This window comes from Mus caroli, chromosome 16 (genome assembly GCF_900094665.2).
Source record: "Mus caroli chromosome 16, CAROLI_EIJ_v1.1, whole genome shotgun sequence".
In the NCBI taxonomy this organism is placed as follows: domain Eukaryota; kingdom Metazoa; phylum Chordata; class Mammalia; order Rodentia; family Muridae; genus Mus; species Mus caroli.
Window position 1 is genome coordinate 83,554,397 of NC_034585.1, and position 17,717 is coordinate 83,572,113.

The following is a 17,717-nucleotide window of genomic DNA, read 5'->3' on the forward strand; positions in this document are numbered from 1 at the left end:
TAGTCATTTTAACACAACTATTTTTACTGTGCTGGTTATTTATAGATACTCCATATATATTTTGGTTATTATTTTAGTTACTAATTCCCCATTCTTTAACAAAACCTGCTTAATTATTTTTTGGTTGTTTTCCATTATGTGAATTGTCTTGCTGTGCAGAAACTTCTTAACTGGCTACAAGACAACTTGTTCCTTCTCATTTTTTATACCTAAGCTTTTGAACTCTCATCTACTCATGTCTAAAAGCAAGCAACAAACTCTTACATGTGTGATCTTATATAAGTTGTTTGGCTTGAAGTTTATGTTTTTGCCTTTCATATGAATTTCAATGGTGCTTTTAAATATAGTTTAAGCCATATACTTCCACCTCCCCTTTTCCTCTAAGCAGGTGGGGTCACCCTGGGTATCCCCCTACCTTGGCATTTCAAGTATAGAGCATAGGCATGTGGTTTCATGGCTTTTCTCATAGTCTGGGAGACTGTAACTAACGTCCCCCCACTTACATACTGTAGTGGCTATTCCTGGTTATCAACTTGACTATATTTGAAATGAACTACAATCCAGAATTGGAAGGCTCACCAGTCACCTGTATCTGGAGGCTTGGAGATAGAAGTTTCTGATCTGAATCTTGGTATTGAGATCTTGAGGCATAGTGGCTATGGATTCCAGAAGATTAAAATCTCTGAGTTCAAGGTCATCTGGGATTAAAGGTGTGGTGAAACACACCTTTAATCTGGGCTGCACCTTCTTCTGGAGACAATAAAAGGACATTGGAAGAAGGGAGTCTGGCCCTTGCTCCTTTGCCTGCTTGCTGTGTGAGACTGAATAACTGCTAGATCCTTGGACTTCCATTCACAGCTACGACTGAACCATTGTTGGGAATTGGGCTGCAGACTGTAAGTCATCAATAAATTCCTTTACTATATAGAGACTACCCATAAGTTCTGTGACTCTAGAGAATCCTGACTAATACACATACCAAACACCCCACTAAGTCATCTTACCAGATATTGGATGGATGTTGAAAGTAAGATGCCACTGATTGACTTTTGGGTCTAAGAGTATATGCAGATCATGATTTTTTTAAAAGTAAAGTTAGGGTTGGACACATTGTTTACAGATTAAAAGCTCTGAGTACTCTAACTAGAGGACCCAGATTCAACCCCCTGCACTCACTGTTCAAATTTCAACCCTCTTTTATTCCATTTCCAGGATAACCATAATCCACAACTGATACCTTCATGCATTACACCTACATAATAGGCATACATTCAGCCAAAACCTGGACACATACATAATAAAATAAGTTTTTAAATTAAGGTTTATCAAAGTGGAATGTTGGATCCCTCACAGACAGTTTCTGCACATAAAATGACATTTTATCTTCCAATGGCTTTAAAACCACATGCAAGAAAAAAAAAAAGTACTTAGGAATAAACCTAGATAAATTCACATAAGATGAAAACTTGCTTCCAATTATGTAAAATGTAAACAACAAATAGCTCATTCTTCCTGAGCAAGGCTTCAGAAATGTCCTACAAATAAGTTCATTACAAAGTAGCAATAACAACAATGGAAAAGAAAGCACAAAGACATTTCTGTGACCTAGGCTACAAATGGAAAAAGGAGAAAAGAATTTAGTGATTTATATCATCTGGCAAAGTCACATAGTGTATTCACTATGCTAGAACAATTAATGGTCTAGAGTCTTGAAAATGGAAGGATTTCCATGATTTAACCAGGAGATCCTGAGATAGGAGCACAATTATCTCAGTTATGCATGAAGCTCATGATGTTTTCTGAAGCATAGTAGAGAAATGTATGACACTGTAATGCCTGTGGTTTCCCCAACAACAACCCAGGTGTATAAAAGGCCCCTGACTAATGGTAACACCCAGACGCAAAGAATCTATTCTTATCTCCCTCTGAACACTCCTCTCCTGACACCATGTGTTACTATGGCAGTTACTATGGAGGCCTGGGCTATGGCTATGGTGGCCTAGGCTATGGCTACGGCTGTGGCTATGGTTGCGGCTGTGGCTATGGTGGCTATGGTGGCTATGGTTATGGCTGCTGCCAACCACTGTGTTGTAGAAGGTACTGGTCCTGTGGTTTCTACTGAGGAGTTTCTGCACCTGCTCCATCTATTCAAATCTCTGAGTCAAAGTACCTCCAAGTATCCTATTACCAGAATCACTTTACTAGCCTCTAAAATACATCTATATTATCAGTTATTAGGGGAGAAATGAATAAACCCAACTTGTCAATTTTGTTTCATCTTTATCAATAATATAGTATGACAATCTGGAAAAATAAATATTTCTTCTGAAACTGTGCTTAATAATATGTGGTCTACATCAAACTTGGCTCTCAATGTATATGTCAAATAGATTTGTATTGTTAGATAAACCATATTTATGGCAAACATTGCCATGTTCTAGTCTACAACAATCTCCCAAATATATGTGTGAGTTTTCATAAATTGCATGTGCAGGTTTGCCTCTGGGAATGAGAGAGAAAGGACACAGAAAATTATCCATTTGTGATCATTATGGGAGGAGACAGAAGAAAAGCCCAGAGGGCCAGGAGAATGAGTAGAAATATGAAGCTGTAGGGGATGGAGGAGCAGGAGGAAACCTCTAGAAAGTCCCAGAGACCTGGCATGTAAGAGGTTCCCAGGGCTCAATGGAGATGACCTTAGCCGAAAAGCCCAACAGTGGGGAGATGGAACCTGAAGAGACATCTCTAGTAGATAGAAAGATCTCCCAGTGGAGGGATGGGGCTACCCACCATCTTCAAATTTTTTTAACCCAGAATTGTTTCTGTCTAAAGAAAACGCAGGGACAAAAATGGAGCAGAGGTTGAAGGAAAGCGCATCCAGTGACTGGTGGAACTTTGGTTCCATCCCATGATCAGGCATCAAACCCTGACACTATTACTGATACCATGTTTTGCTTTCAAACAGGAGTCTGGTATAGCTGTCCTTTGAGTGTCTCTACCAGCAGCTGACTGAGACAGATGCAGATTCTTACAGCCAACCATTGGACTGAGGTCAGGGATACTTATGATAGAGTTAGTGGAAGGATTGAAGGAACTGAATGAGATTGCAACCCTATAGGAAGACCAACAGTAACAACTAACAGAACCTCTCAGAGCTCTCAGAGACTAAGCCACCTACCAAAAAGCATACATGGGCTGTTCTGTGGACCCTGGCACATATGTAGCAGAAGACTTCCTTGCCTGGCCTCAGTAGAAGAGGATGCACCTAATCCTTTAGAGAGTTGATGCTCCAGCAAAGGGGAATGACAGAGGCAGGGAGAAGATATGGGTGTTGGTGTGTGTGAGGGGAATGGAGGGAGCACAGTCTCAGGAGAAAAGAGAATGAGAAGGGGTAAGGGCTCTGGGAGAGGAGACAGGGAAGGGGGTAATATTTGGAATGTAAATAAATAATCTAATAAATAAAAACACTAAATTTAAAAAAAAAGAAAAAGAAAATATTCCCAAAATTTTACCAGGAAAATAAAATAAATACTACCTACCTTCTCAAATAATATAAAATAAATAAAAATGATAGGACAATTCTTACTAAGAAACCATAAATGCTTATATTCATATGTTTTTTAATATCTACCATTTCCTTTCTATGTTTTAATTTTGTTTTGAAAGCAAGTATTTCCCTTCATATTTGAGTAAACATGTTGATGAGACATTATATGTGTAGTTTCTTACATTACTAAGAGACAAAAATCTTACATCATATTCTTTGATCCTCTGACTTGTACAATCTTTCTATACTCTCTTCTGTAATGACACCTGAGCCTTTTTGGTGCAGGAATGTTTTATAGATCTCTCCATTAAGACTGCCAGGGATCCATCCCATAATCAGCCTCCAAATGCTGACACCATTGCATACACTAGCAAGATTTTGCTGCAAGGACCCAGATATAGCTGTCTCTTGTGAGACTATGCCGAGGCATAGCAAACACAGAAGTGGATGCTCACAGTCAGCTATTGGATGGATCACAGGGCCCCCAATGGAGAAGCTAGAGAAAGTACCCAAGGAGCTAAAGGGATCTGCAACCCTATAGGTGGAATAACAATATGAACTACCCAGTACCCACCGGAGCTCTTGTCTCTAGCTGCGTATGTATCAGAAGATGGCCTAGTTGGCCATCAGTGGAAAGAGAGGCCAAATGGTCGTGCAAACTTTATCTGCCTCAGTACAGGGGAACACTATGGCCAAGAAGTGGGAGTGAGTGTGTGGGTGGCGGAGTCCGTGGTGGGTGGGGGAGCGGGTGGGGGACTTTTGAGATAGCATTGGAAATGTAAATGAAATAAATACCTAAAAAGAAAGAAAGAAAAAAAAAAAGCCTGGCTCTCCAACTCTGCATTTTGATTGGTTGTGGTTTTCTCTTGTGGTCACCATCTGTTACAAAGAGATGGTTTCTGATGCAGATTAAAGACAACACTTAGCTTGTTTCTATAGTTATTCTTTTAACTTAATTTTTATTGATGCTTTGGGAATTTCACATTATGTGCCCTCAACTCTTGTCACCCCTAAAACAAAATTTAAAAAATAAAAATCAAAAAATCTTGCTGACCCCTCTATGCAGTAACCTTTTCCTCTTTTAACCCCAGTGTTCTCTCACACCTGTCTCGGTTATCTTGTCTCCAGTTCTGCCACCTGTCTGCCACTTTGTTCCTCCATCTTTCCTGCCTCTGTATCACATATTTTTTTACACATAGTAACAAATGGAACTGTGCTGTGTCACACAGTATATCATTTTGTCCAATAGCTTTGCTTGTAAATGATTATTGATTGCAAATTGTTGTTGGTCTGATTCAAGGCATCTGGCTTCTGCTGAAGCACAAATACTGTTCCGTCACTGAGACACCTCTCAGCTATTCTGCTGTTGCCCTAAATTATGGAGATCCTGAGGTTAGGGTGCAACTTTCCTGTGCCCTTGCAACTGCCATCTTGTGCAATTGATGAGTGATAGGGCCAGTTCTCCTAAGTGTGGTGACCAGAGAAGGATAAGGACAGCTCTCACATGTTCAGGCCATTGGGACAGCTCTTCCAAAACCCACACAACTGACCAATGCACCTGTCAGAGTGGACATGGAAAAACCCAAAAATCTTCAACCTTAAACAAGCAATATAGGCAAATGGAAGACTCTGAAGGTGCCAAATGGTCATTTCTGAAAGCACACAAACAATTAAAACTATAATGACTGAGCAGATTATAGCTAGAAATACACATGTATACACATATATGCATGCCATAATAATGAATGAAAAAGAGTCCATAAATTGGCAGGATAGTGAAGAGGGGTATGTAAGAGGGTCTGGAATGAAGAAAGCAAAGAGAGAAAAGTTATGGTTATAATCTCAAAAATTAAAAAAATATACATAAAACAAGTATTTTCTACAGTAGCTGTACTTCACACCAGAGCACTTACATTCTGTATGTTTGTATGCATGTGCCTTTCATAGCACCTGTGCTTGGATTTCATACATTAGAGCCCTATATTATGAAATGCTTCTTACCTTTTAATATATGCCAGCCAAAGAGTTACCCGTTCGTTTTTACATACTGAAAGCATCAGCACTGCTAACACCACTCCGGCTTACCAACAGAGCTGAAAATTATGGCTTCTAAATATACCTTTTTATTTAAAATACTTAGAAAATCACACACATTCTCTAGAGTGTGATGAGTTTACTGAAACCATAAGAGAGTTCACCAGTTTTTAAATAAACATTAGGATGTTTTATTTTTGCCTAGATATTCATTATTTTTCAAATATGCAATCTTCAGGTTCATATATTTTCAATCCAATCGCTTTCACCTTTGGCATAGTCATGTTTCACTCAGGAAACTCATGATGTCAACAAAGTGTCGTGTGCATTGCCCAGAGGACTTTTGTAAGGACACCGTAAATGGACATTAGTATGCACATTTGCAGTGTACTTCCTACCCTTTCATTCTTTTCCCCTGCATGACATGTCCTCAACAGATGCCAATTTGAGTACAATCATAAGCTCATTGAGAATGATTTAAAAAATCATTCTGCCTGATATAGCTGTCTCTTGTGAGGTTATGCCGGGCCTGGCAAACACAGAAGTGGATGCCCACAGTCAGCTATTGGATGGATCACTGGGTCCCCAATAGAGGAGCTAGAGAAAGTACCCAAGGAGCTAAAGGGGTCTGCAACCCTATAGGTGGAACAACAATATGAACTATCCAGTACCTCCCAGAGCTCNTGTCTCTAGCTGCATATGTATCAGAAGGTGGCCTAGTCGGCCATCATTGGGAAGAGAGGCCCTTTAGTCTTGCAAACTTTATATGCCCCAGTACAGGGGAATGAAGTGGACCAAGAAGTGGGAGTGGGTGAGTAAGGGAGTGGGGGAGGGTGGAGAGGGTATGGGGGACTTTTGGGATAGCATTTGAAATGTAAATGAAGAAAATACATAATTTTAAAAAATCAGTCTGAAACTTGAGTTAAGCCAGTTGGCCAAATCCAAGTGACCCAGAGAGACATAAACTGTAACTGTTAGTGTCACACACTGAAGTTTCTCCAGCTTTTGTATCAAGTCAGTTGCTGACAGAACCATCTTCTCAGATCCCTTCTATCCACTCTTGAAAGCCACAAGAAGGTCTGCCTGTGCCATTCCCCACTCCTTAATTGGATCCAAGCTGTGGTTCTACAGCAATGCCATGTGCTATTCCAGGAAGAACTACAGTGGTCAAGGTGACAATTATGGATCCTGGACTGGAACTAAGCTGTGAAATGCTCAGCTGCCATCTCCATTGGCTGCAGAATATTCCAGTTCTATGAGTTCTGCTGAGAAACTTCCAGAACAGTGTAGATGATTCAACTGCCCCTCCTCTGAACTTTGATTAGTAATTGTGAAATACCACCTGGTTGCCTCCCAAAGTCAGGTAATGAAAGATAATATTCCTAGGGAGCACTAATGTAAATGTATGCATTCAAGTAAAGTGCTATCTTAATATATTGATATCATAATCAATAATTATATTAAGTTGTCTGAATTATAGTACTTTCCACAATGTGAATCTTATTTTCCATGCTTATATCTTGCTGTCTTTATCCATTTTTTATAACAGGCTGATTTAGACAGGATCCCACAGAGCACAGGCTGGATTTGAGCTTTGTGTATAGCTGAAGATGACCCCTTAGCATATCTAGCTGGTGTTTTTTCTCAGCTCCTCAGACTCTGAACATTCAAACTGAAACACATTTCTTTGTTTCTGCACAGCCTAATTTATTCTGGAATTTGTTTTGTTGTGCTTTAAATATATTTCTATTGAGACTACATTTGCAATCATGGGGAACTATGCAATTTGATGATATCTCAGATAATTCATTCTATTTTTATTAAAAAGGATTAATTCATTTCTATTTGACTTTTAAAATATTTCACATAAAATAATATAAATAGTGTCATGTGGAGCTCTTTATTATGAGAACACCTTTTCCAAATGAAATTTTAGCTACATTAAATTTACATTCATTATAAAATACTATCAATAAGAGCAAAGATCCCAGTTTACCTGACTTTATGAAAAGTTATGCATTATAACCTCATTAGCACAGTGAAATAACTTTATTTCATTTTCTCTAAAATCCCAGATATTTTTCTAATATCCTGTTTAATTTCCAGTTCTTTGTGATATGGATTAGTAAAACAATTACATTAATAATCAGTGAAACTGAAGCAGAAAATAAGAACAAAGATAAAACAAATAGAAATCAGATAGCAAACTGATATTGAAGTTCTCGAATGCCAAAATTACTTAAAATATAAATGATCTAAATTCACCAGTTAAGGGATGATAGCAATAAGAGACTGTAAAGTATATATCATCTAAATATATGCAATTTATATATAAATCAATAAAGACCATGACTTTTTAGATTTAATATAAGTGGCACAAATACTACACCATGCAGAGATTAATAAAATCATATTAAAATCTACTTTGGTGAAATGTTCTATTCAGAAGCATGCAATTTATTATTGTCTTATGTGAATTTAGCACAAGGCATTGTTCGAATATCCACACATTTGTAAGTGCTACATTTCAGTTGCCCTCTTCAGTGTGGCTGTAAATATTTCTGTCCACATTCTTGTAAATATACTTTTTATATTTTACCCCTTCTGTACTTAGGAAGACAGTCTCATGGCCATAGAATTAAGCTTAGAAAATGATTTTTCCTCCTTTTCTGAAAGCTTCTGTTGTTCTACACTGTAGCTAAGAACTCAGTTTAAAAATGGTTCATTTTCTTTCATGTTGGGGTTAGTCATCTTCCTGTGTATTGACTTAACATTTTTCTGACAAGGAATCTGTATAAAACATTCTTATATTCATTGTCCATTAAGAGTTAAAACTTTGAAAGTGTGTGTTTTGTGTCCTTGGGTGACTTTTAAGCAGTTGTCTAGCTGTCTCTCATGCGTTGAATAGATTTATTTAGAAACCCTTTGTACTGTCTAGTTTTGTGTCAACTTGACACAGGCTGAAGTTATCACAGAGAAAGGAGCTTCAGTTGAGGAAATGCCTCCATGAGATCCAACTGTAAGGCATTTCCTCAATTAGTGATCAAGGGGAAAAGGCCCCTTGTGGGTGGGACCATCTCTGGGCTGGTAGTCTTGGGTTCTATAAGAGAGCAGGCTGAGCAAGCCAGGGGAAGCAAGCCAGTAAGGAACATCCCTCCATGGCCTCTCCATCAGCTCCTGCTTTCTGACCTGCTCAAGTTCCAGTCCTGACTTCCTTTGGTGATGAACAACAGTGTGGAAGTGTAAGCTGAATAAACCCTGTACTCCCCAACTTGCTTCTTGGTCATGATGTTTGTGCAGGAATAGAAACCCTGACTAAGACACCCTTTTTATATTTTATTCTTTCCTCATACACTATATCCTAGCACAGTTTCACCTTCTTCCATAACTCCTAGTCCCTCCCTCCCTCCCACCACCCATCTCATTCAGATCCTCCTCATTTTTCTGTCAGAGTAAAAGCACACCTCCCAGACATATCAACTGAACACAGCATAACAAATTACAATAAGTTTAGGCAGATAACCTCATATCAAAGCTGAACAAGAGGAAAAGGGTTCTCAGAGCTGGCAAAGGAGCCAAAGACAACCTCATTTTCTTTTTTTCTTTTCATTTTTTTTTGTTCTCTTCTTTTTTATTAGATATTTTCTTTATTTACATTTCAAATGCTATCCCGAAAGTTCCCTATACACACCCACTCCTGCTTCCTGGCCCTCGTATTCCCCTGTACTGGGGCATATAAAGTTTGCAAGACCAAGGGGCCTCTCTTCCCAATGATGGCCAACTAGGCCATCTTCTGCTACATATGCACTGACATGAGCTCTGGGGGTACTGGTTAGTTCATAATGTTGTTCCACCTATAGGGTTGCAGACCCCTTCAGCTCCTTGGGTACTTTCTCTAGCTCCTCCATTGGGGGCCCTATGATCCATCCAATAGCTGACTGTGAGCATCCACTTCTGTGTTTGCCAGGCACTGACATAGCAAGAGAGAGCTATATCAGGATCCTTTCAGCAAAATCTTGCTGGCCTATGCAGTAGTGTCTGGGTTTGGTGACTGATTATGGGATGGATCCCCGGGTAGGGTAGTCTCTGGATGGCCCATCCCTTCGTCTTAGCTCCAAACTTTGTCTCTGTAATCCTTATGGTGTTTAGCTTGGTCTTCTTGTGGGACTCCCAAGACAACCTCATTTTCACTCTTGGGAGTCCCACAGGAAGACCAAGCTAAACACCATAGATACTTGTAAAGAACCTAGCTTAGATCCATACAGGCTCCTGATTGTTACTTCAGTCCCTGTGAGTCCCCCTGAGCCCTGTTTAGTTTCTTTGTGAGCCTTGTTCTTCTGGTGACCTTGACTTGTTGGTGTATTGTTTTACATTTTATTGGGTTCTTATAGCTCTCACCCTTCCAACCTTTATTCCTCCAGAATCTTTTCCAACCCCCAAACACTACATGGGAGAGAAAGAATGTTAGAGGGAAAAGAGTATGTAGACCTCTTGATTTCCTCCTGGTGATTTAGGGTGTCAAGTTTCTTCTGCATAGTCAGGTTATCTCCAACTCCTTCTCATAAAATTGCAACAGCAGCAATAAGAAGCAGCAGGGGCAGCAGCTTTCTCAGAATCCTTCCAGCTCTCCCAGAGCTGTGGAGACCCTCTCCAGAGTCCCCAGAATTAAGCAATCTGCAGCTGGCAAATACCATGCCCCTCCTAGTGCATGCCGCAAAGCAAAATCACCTGCTGTGAAGCAAGCTCTCATTCCACACCTGGGAATAAAACAAAAATATATTCACATAACATAGCTGGGTTTTTAAGAAACCAATATTCTCACTACATCAGCTCTCTTGACTTAGAAGATACCTAGACTGCATTCATCTCACAATATTCTTCTAATCTCTTCTTAAAGTTCTTTCCATTTATCCTAACTTGTGTTAGCATTATTTTATGTGATTTATTGTAAATGGAACTTTTATAAATTATTAATGCATTTAGTGATATTTAGTCACAAGATAATCCTATCCTCACAGGAACACATGTTATTTATTTTATCCAATACACAAAATTGTCTATAGGTTGCTATAAACATTGCTTTGAGGTGATTAAGAGCATCTGCTCCCCTCCCATGAGGACCTGCGTTTAGATGCCACCATTTGCATACAGAGATGTGTGTGGTTTCTATCCCCAGGAGGGAGAGGTAGAAACAAGAGTATTTCTGGCATTTGCTATCCTATTGCCAGGTTCAGTGAGAGACCCTGCCTCAAAGCAATAAGGTGGAGACTCAGAACTAGGCACTCAACATTGTCCTCTGAGGTCCATAAGCACATATTACACACACACACACACACACACACACACTCACACTCACACTCACACTCACACACAATAACACATACACACATGTACACATGCGCTTTTTTTTTTACACTACAAATGTTAACATACAATACCTTCTTTAGGATTATTTACTTTTAAATCTTGGGCAAGCTGCCTTGTGACTTTACATTTAGTCTTTCTGAAGTCAATTATTTCAATTTAGAAGATATGATTATTTTATTATTTCCATATATTTCTATAATTAGTTATGTATGATTAAGATTGTGTTGGAAGCTTGCTTATTGCAGCTTTTTCTTAGCTTTGTAACTACTTCCTCACTTGAAAACTAATATCCTCTTTTCAGTGAGTACATATCATGCATTTTAGGGAGATCTCTGTTACCTCACTCAGGATGATATTTTCTAGTTCCATCCATTTATCTGTAAAATTCATGATGTCCTTGTATTTAATAGCTGATTAGTATTCCAATATGTACATGAACTATATTTTCAGTATCCATTCTTCAGTTGAGGGACATCTGGATCATTTCCAGCTTCTAGTTATTACAAATAAGGCTGCTATAAACATAGTGGAACATGTGTCCTTGTGATATGGTGGAACATCTTTTGGGTGCATGCCCAGGAGTGGTATACTAGGTCTTCAGGTAGAATGGTTTCCAGATTTTTGAGGAATTGCCAGATTGATTTGTGTCAGTTTGTAATCCTACCAGCAATAAAGGAGTGTTCCTTTTTCTCCACACCCTCACCAGCATCTGCTCTCACCTGAAATTTTGATCTAAGCCATTCTGACTGGTGTGAGGTGGAATCTCGGATTGTTTTGATTTGCATTTCCCTGATGACAAAGGATGTTGAACATTTCTTTAAGTGCTTCTCAGCCACTTGAGATTNCTCACTTGAGAATTCTCTATTTAGCTCTGTACCCCATTTTTAAATTATTTATTTGGTTTTCTGGAGCCTAACTTGAGTTCTTTGTATATTTTGGATATTCAACCTCTATTGAACGCAGAATTTGTGAAGATATTTTCCCAGTCTGTAGGCTGCCATTTTGTCTTAGTGGCAGTGTCCTTGAAGAAGTAAAACGTAAAAACAAAATTCTAGGCCTTTAGGCCCAAGCTTGGGAATGTGGCCTTTGTGACTCAATGCTCAAAGGTATGCTAATCATAAAACAGATAGTGACATTTCTCCACCCACCCACTTCCTGGGTTCAAAGAGTGTTCATTCAAAGAAAGTCACCCTGACCATTACCTACAGGAACCTGCAATGCAACTGTGCTATTGTTAGGGGCTCTTAGATTGTTAGGGGCTCTTAAAAACTGTCTTGAGAGATAACCTGACACTTGTGACTTTGCACTTCCTTGTGACTCTTAATTGGTATTTTTGGTATTTTCCAACAACGCCCTCCCCACCTCCTTGAGTTGTGGTTTCTTCCTTTAAATACCCCCTTATCCAGCTACGCGCACCACGGTCCTCTACCCCTGTGTGGTGTATGACCTTGAGCCCGAGAGCTCTCTTGAATAAAAATCTTCTTGCAGTTTGCAGCAAGACCGTTTCTTGGTATCTTGTGGGTGATTTTGGGGTATCGCCTCTCCTGAGTCAGAACGTGGGGGAGTCCTCACGTTGTGGGTCTTTCATCCTTTCCCTCACAGAAGCTTCTCAGTTTCATGAGGTTCCGTTTGTCAATGGTTGATCTGAGAGCATGAGCCATTGGTGATCTGTTCGGAAGGTTTTCCCCTAAGCCAATGCATTTGAGGCTCTTCCCCACTTTCTCTTTTATTAGATTCAGTGCATCTGTTTATATGTGGAGGTCCTTGATCCACTTGAACTTGAGCTTTATACAAGGTGATAAATATGGACCAATTTACATTTCTGAACATGCTGACAGCCAGTTGAACTAGTTCCATTTGCTGAAGAGGCTTTCTTTTTTCCACTTTATGACTTTGGCTTCTTTGTCAAAGATCAAGTGTCCATAGGTGTGTTGGTTTATATCTAGGTGTATTTAGTTTATTTACACTTTTTACACTACTGACACATGGATATGAGATATATGTGTATGGGTTTACCATACCAATTCTCAAGATTTTCATATCCCATTTTACATTTAATCAGATATTTTATATCCTATTTTTCTCTTTTTTAAACATTTTTTATTAAATCTATATATATGGTAAAAATTTTTTTGTATAATGGTTATTTATTTAGTAAAAGAATTTTATTACAATTATTTATTTGGTATGTGTATGTATGTATATGACTGCCAGTATGAAACACAGAAAGAGGGGGGTGGAAGAGGGAGAGAGAGAGAGAGAGAGAGAGAGAGAGAGAGAGAGAGAGAGAGAGAGAGAGAGAGAGAGATCAAAAGAAACCTGAAGGAATCAATTGCCTGTTTCCACTGTGTGAGTCCCAGGAATCGAACTCAGGTTTTCTGGCTTGGTAGTGTGAGGTCCTTGATACCCGCAGCCATCACCCTGGATCTATTTTTCTCCCTCTTGAATTGAATATTATATGTTATCTTATTACTAAAATTGTCATTCAATAAAGAATAAAATACAGTTCTTTTAGATTATAGCTTAAGATAAACTAGCACTGTATCATTTGTGTAATTGAAAGCCTTAAAGTACTTAACTGCCACTATTAAATTTTATATTGTATTCTACTATTTGGGCTCTTGGTTCTATACATAGGCTGGTACTCCACTAACATGAAAGAAGAGGATGATGATGCTTTACATGGAAATACTGATCACTATTTACTGTGATAGTCACTACTCTCTCATTTCTCGATGGCAATTTTGTTTGTAAATGAAATAATTTTCTTCCCATGTGACAAATTCCTTTCAGCGTATCTTTTAATATATCTGATGCCAAGAAATTTGTTGTGTTTGTGTGCCTGGAATGATTGTTAGTTCCTTTTACTTCATAAACATTTTCAATGACAACTATTTAATTAAGCATTTTAAAATGCAATGTCTAAAAACAAATCAAATAAATTTAGCCTTGCAACATAATTAAATTCCAGCATTAGTATGCACAGTTTTATAAATTGTATATCCTCAGTCCTAGTGTGTGCAGGCCAAGATGATGGTAATTGAACTTAGAAGAAAATAGGAAAACATTTTCAGTAATTCAGGAAAGAAATGTTTCAATTATAAGAAATTCTGTAGAAAAAAAGTAAAATGTGTTTCCTTCACTGAGGAAATTCTCTAACTCAACCAGTTGGAGGACAGAGGAGCTGCAGGGATCTTTGGGAATAAGCAGTGACTTAGGTAAAAGCTAACATATTCCCAAGTCCCATATGGTCTCTCTGCTCTTCTGAGATAATACAGCTTTCTCCTCTTTTAGCCAATCTTTTTCAATTTTGACCAAGAGCCTTTTATCGGAATATTTATCATGAAATGCTTCGAAGAAAAGACCCAAAGTAAAGTAACTTCTAGTTCCTGTGGTAAATGAAAGTAAAAACAGTGAAAATAACATGGAGTTGTTTTCAGAAAATGTTGTGTAGCAAGTTTCACTGGGAGACACAAGTACTCTAACACTTTCAGACACATATCTCAGGTGTCATTTTTGCAGTTACTGTTAAAGTAACAGAGTTAGATAAAACCTTGTCTTATTATAGAATAATATTTTAAAGGTATGCATGTTTACAATTGTACCTGTGAATGCACAAGAATATATGATAATGTGTACCATTATATAAAATAACATTATCAGAAATATTTACCAAAGCAGTATGTTTGAAATTATAAGATGCCAATAAAGAAAATTAAAGACATAGAAAAAAAGAAAAAATTCACATTTTCAATTACTAGGGTAATTAACTTCATTAAAACAATTATTGTACAAATAATTCCTCAAAACAATACAGAAGGAGAAGAAAATTTATACAAAGGAAAATATACATGAGTCTGATATCCAACTATTGATTAAATTTATGTGGAACACTGTAAGTAAAAAAGTGAAATAAAAATAACCTGAATTAAAGTGAACACAGAATTAGAACACTTATTCATCAAAGAAAATCAAAAATCGAACACATCGCTGAGATCCAACTGAGAGAAAACTCAGGACGGGCTGCATTACCTGCCACCTCACTCAGAACAATGGCTTCCAGCTTTGTCCATTTACCTGAAATATCACAATGTTTTTGATATCTGAAAATATTTAACTCTGTAAATGTAACATATTTTTCCAGCATAATAATCAGTTAATGGCTGTCTAAATTATTTCCATTTCCCATCTATTGTGTGGACAGCAATTAACATATGGGCAGTTATCACCTTTATGATATAGAGTCCTTTGGGAATATGCATAATAGCTTCTTTGATGGATGGATATATATATCAGCTGAAATTATTTTCCCATGTTGTAGTAGGCTGCCACTTCACTTGATAATTGAGGAAGGGCAATAGAAGGATCATGAGTTACAGAGTGGTGCATGAGTATCCAGAAATAGTTTTTAATGGAGAAGTCAGGACAGTTGTATGTATGAATTCACATCAGCTGATATAGCATTCACAAGACCTCCATAAGCTGAGGCCTGACAAAATTCCAGCTTGGTGATAGAAGTGACCATGAAGTCCCACGCACAGATAAGGATCTATTGATAGTTCGTGGTTTCTGGAGAGAGAGAGTCAGATTTCTTTAAGAATGCAGTCCTTGATACATAGACAAAGATGCAATGGATGGGCATCTAACCAAGTTGGGCAGCACAAACTGTTTAATTTTTAGGGGTAGTAGTAGTTGTTGTTGTTGTTGTTTTGTTTATTTTAAAAGAGTATTCACAGTTGGATGAGTAGGGAAGTGAATATGAACTTGGGATGAGAGGAGACCAAGGTGAATATGATCAAATTATATTATTTGGAATTCTCAAAAAAAAAAGTAATGAAAATAAAAACAAAACTAAAATTTTAAAAGCAGGGAAATAACATTTTATCAACCTCATTTTTATTTAATGGCAAAATCAAAATCAATTATAAATAAAAGCCAATTTAGTGTTGTTTAATAACAAATAAAGAATATGAGAACAACCCAAATGTGTATCAATAGATGAATGTTGAAAAGAAATATCTCACTCTCCTTCTACTTTATTCCCTCCCTCTCCCTCTCCTAGTCCTCTGTCTTTTATCCAAACAACCTCACATATGTGACAAATTAGACACAAATACATAAACATATATCCCAAAATGATGGAGAATTTTAAATACAAGTATGGACAAATATTTTCAATGAAATAGTTTATTGAAAAGCATTTGTTTTTACACAAAAGTTAAGAGTCCAACTGGCTCCCATTTTACTAGGCATTATGTAGACAATGAAGAACTCTGCAAGCTGTCTTCCAGTCCAGCTGAAGGTGAGAATATAGATGGGAGAGTTGAACTCAGGCAGTTTTGAACTTAGGAATTTCTGATGGGGAAAATCTTATAGGTACTTCCAGTAAGACAGCAGGTTACAGCCAATAGTCTAGGAAATTGTAGAAATTCGTCAGTAGAAGCCATAAGACCAATACCTTCTACAGCACAGTGGGCGGCAGCAGCCATAGCCATAGCCACAACCATAGCCACCATAGCCACAGCCACAACCATAGCCACCATAGCCACAGCCATAGCCATAGCCTAGACCACCATAACCGTAGCCCAGGCCTCCATAGTATCTGCCATAGTAACACATGGTGTTAGTAAGTAGAAACGGATTACTGGTGTTCAGTTGAAGACAGCAGTAAGTTTCTTGAGTCTGGATGTCACTGATCATCAACAGCCTTTTATACACCTGGGAAGTTGCTGGCAAAAACCACAGGAATTGCAGCATCACACATCTCCACTACGCTTCAGAAACATCACAAGTATCATGTTTTATTGGTACGCAAGTCTACATAACTGTATAATTATGCTTCTATGGTCAGGTTCCATGGTCAAATTGTTCATCTTTATTCAGTTGTTAAAACTTTGAGCCATTCTTTATTTAGGTGAGAGATTGCATGATATAAGTTTGTCAGATAATACAAATTATTGAATAGTTTTCTGTTTTATCCTCTTTACATTTTTTGTTTGTTTCATTATCCCAGGGAAGGTCTTTATTTTCTTTCCTGTTATTTTGTTGTTATTTGGAATCAGTCTTACCTGGAGGACTCTATTTCTGCCATTTTCCCCATGAATAGTAAGTTAACTATTGGTTACATTTTTTTTTTTTTTTTGTAATTTGGTGGCTAGAGTTATCATATTTGGATACATTCCTGAGGGTATGACTTGCCTGTATGTTTTTAAAACTCATCAGAAAATAAAATACCATTTTATGTGCATAAACTGTATATTCTCTATGTTTCTCTATGTGAGCCCAGGTGACGGAACTGTAGATGTTACTGTGAAATGTGATACAATTGTGTGGTTGATCCAAAGTCAACTTTAATTAGCTTTTATTGTTTTGTAACCAAGACATACATGTGCCCTCACACATGGCTTAGCAGGAGTGATAAGGCACCACCTTATCAGTTTACCAGACATCTAGAGATGACTCAGCGGATAAGAGTAGCTGCTATGAAAGTGTAAGCACTTTAGGACAAATCCCTTGAACCTCCGTAAAAAGCTTCAAATCTTCAAATTGGTGAGGAAATAGGATGCCTAGGATTCACTAGTTGCTGGGCAGTGAGAGAACCAGTTACATGAGAATAAAGTTTGTAGAGCAAGAACAGGACAATTTCTACAAATAGTTCCTCAACCACCACTTACATATCTGTACCAACACACACACACACACACACACACACACACACACACACCAAACCAACAAGAACAACAATAAAAACCTGAACATCAATTTCCAT

The 17,717-nt window shown here is 38.0% G+C and overlaps 2 protein-coding genes across 2 annotated transcripts; one reads left to right on the forward strand and one right to left on the reverse strand.

The window, feature by feature from the left end:
• The first annotated feature begins 1,948 nt into the window (after positions 1–1,948).
• LOC110311219 (keratin-associated protein 20-2-like) lies at positions 1,949–2,122 on the forward strand. The gene has a single exon (XM_021184464.1). The coding sequence runs from the start codon at positions 1,949–1,951 to the stop codon at positions 2,120–2,122; it is 174 nt and encodes a 57-aa protein (XP_021040123.1).
• A 14,259-nt stretch (positions 2,123–16,381) lies between these two features.
• On the reverse strand, positions 16,382–16,567 carry LOC110311209 (keratin-associated protein 20-1-like). Its single transcript, XM_021184453.1, has one exon. It carries the CDS (start codon positions 16,565–16,567, stop codon positions 16,382–16,384), a length of 186 nt encoding a protein of 61 aa, XP_021040112.1.
• Positions 16,568–17,717: the final 1,150 nt, after the last annotated feature.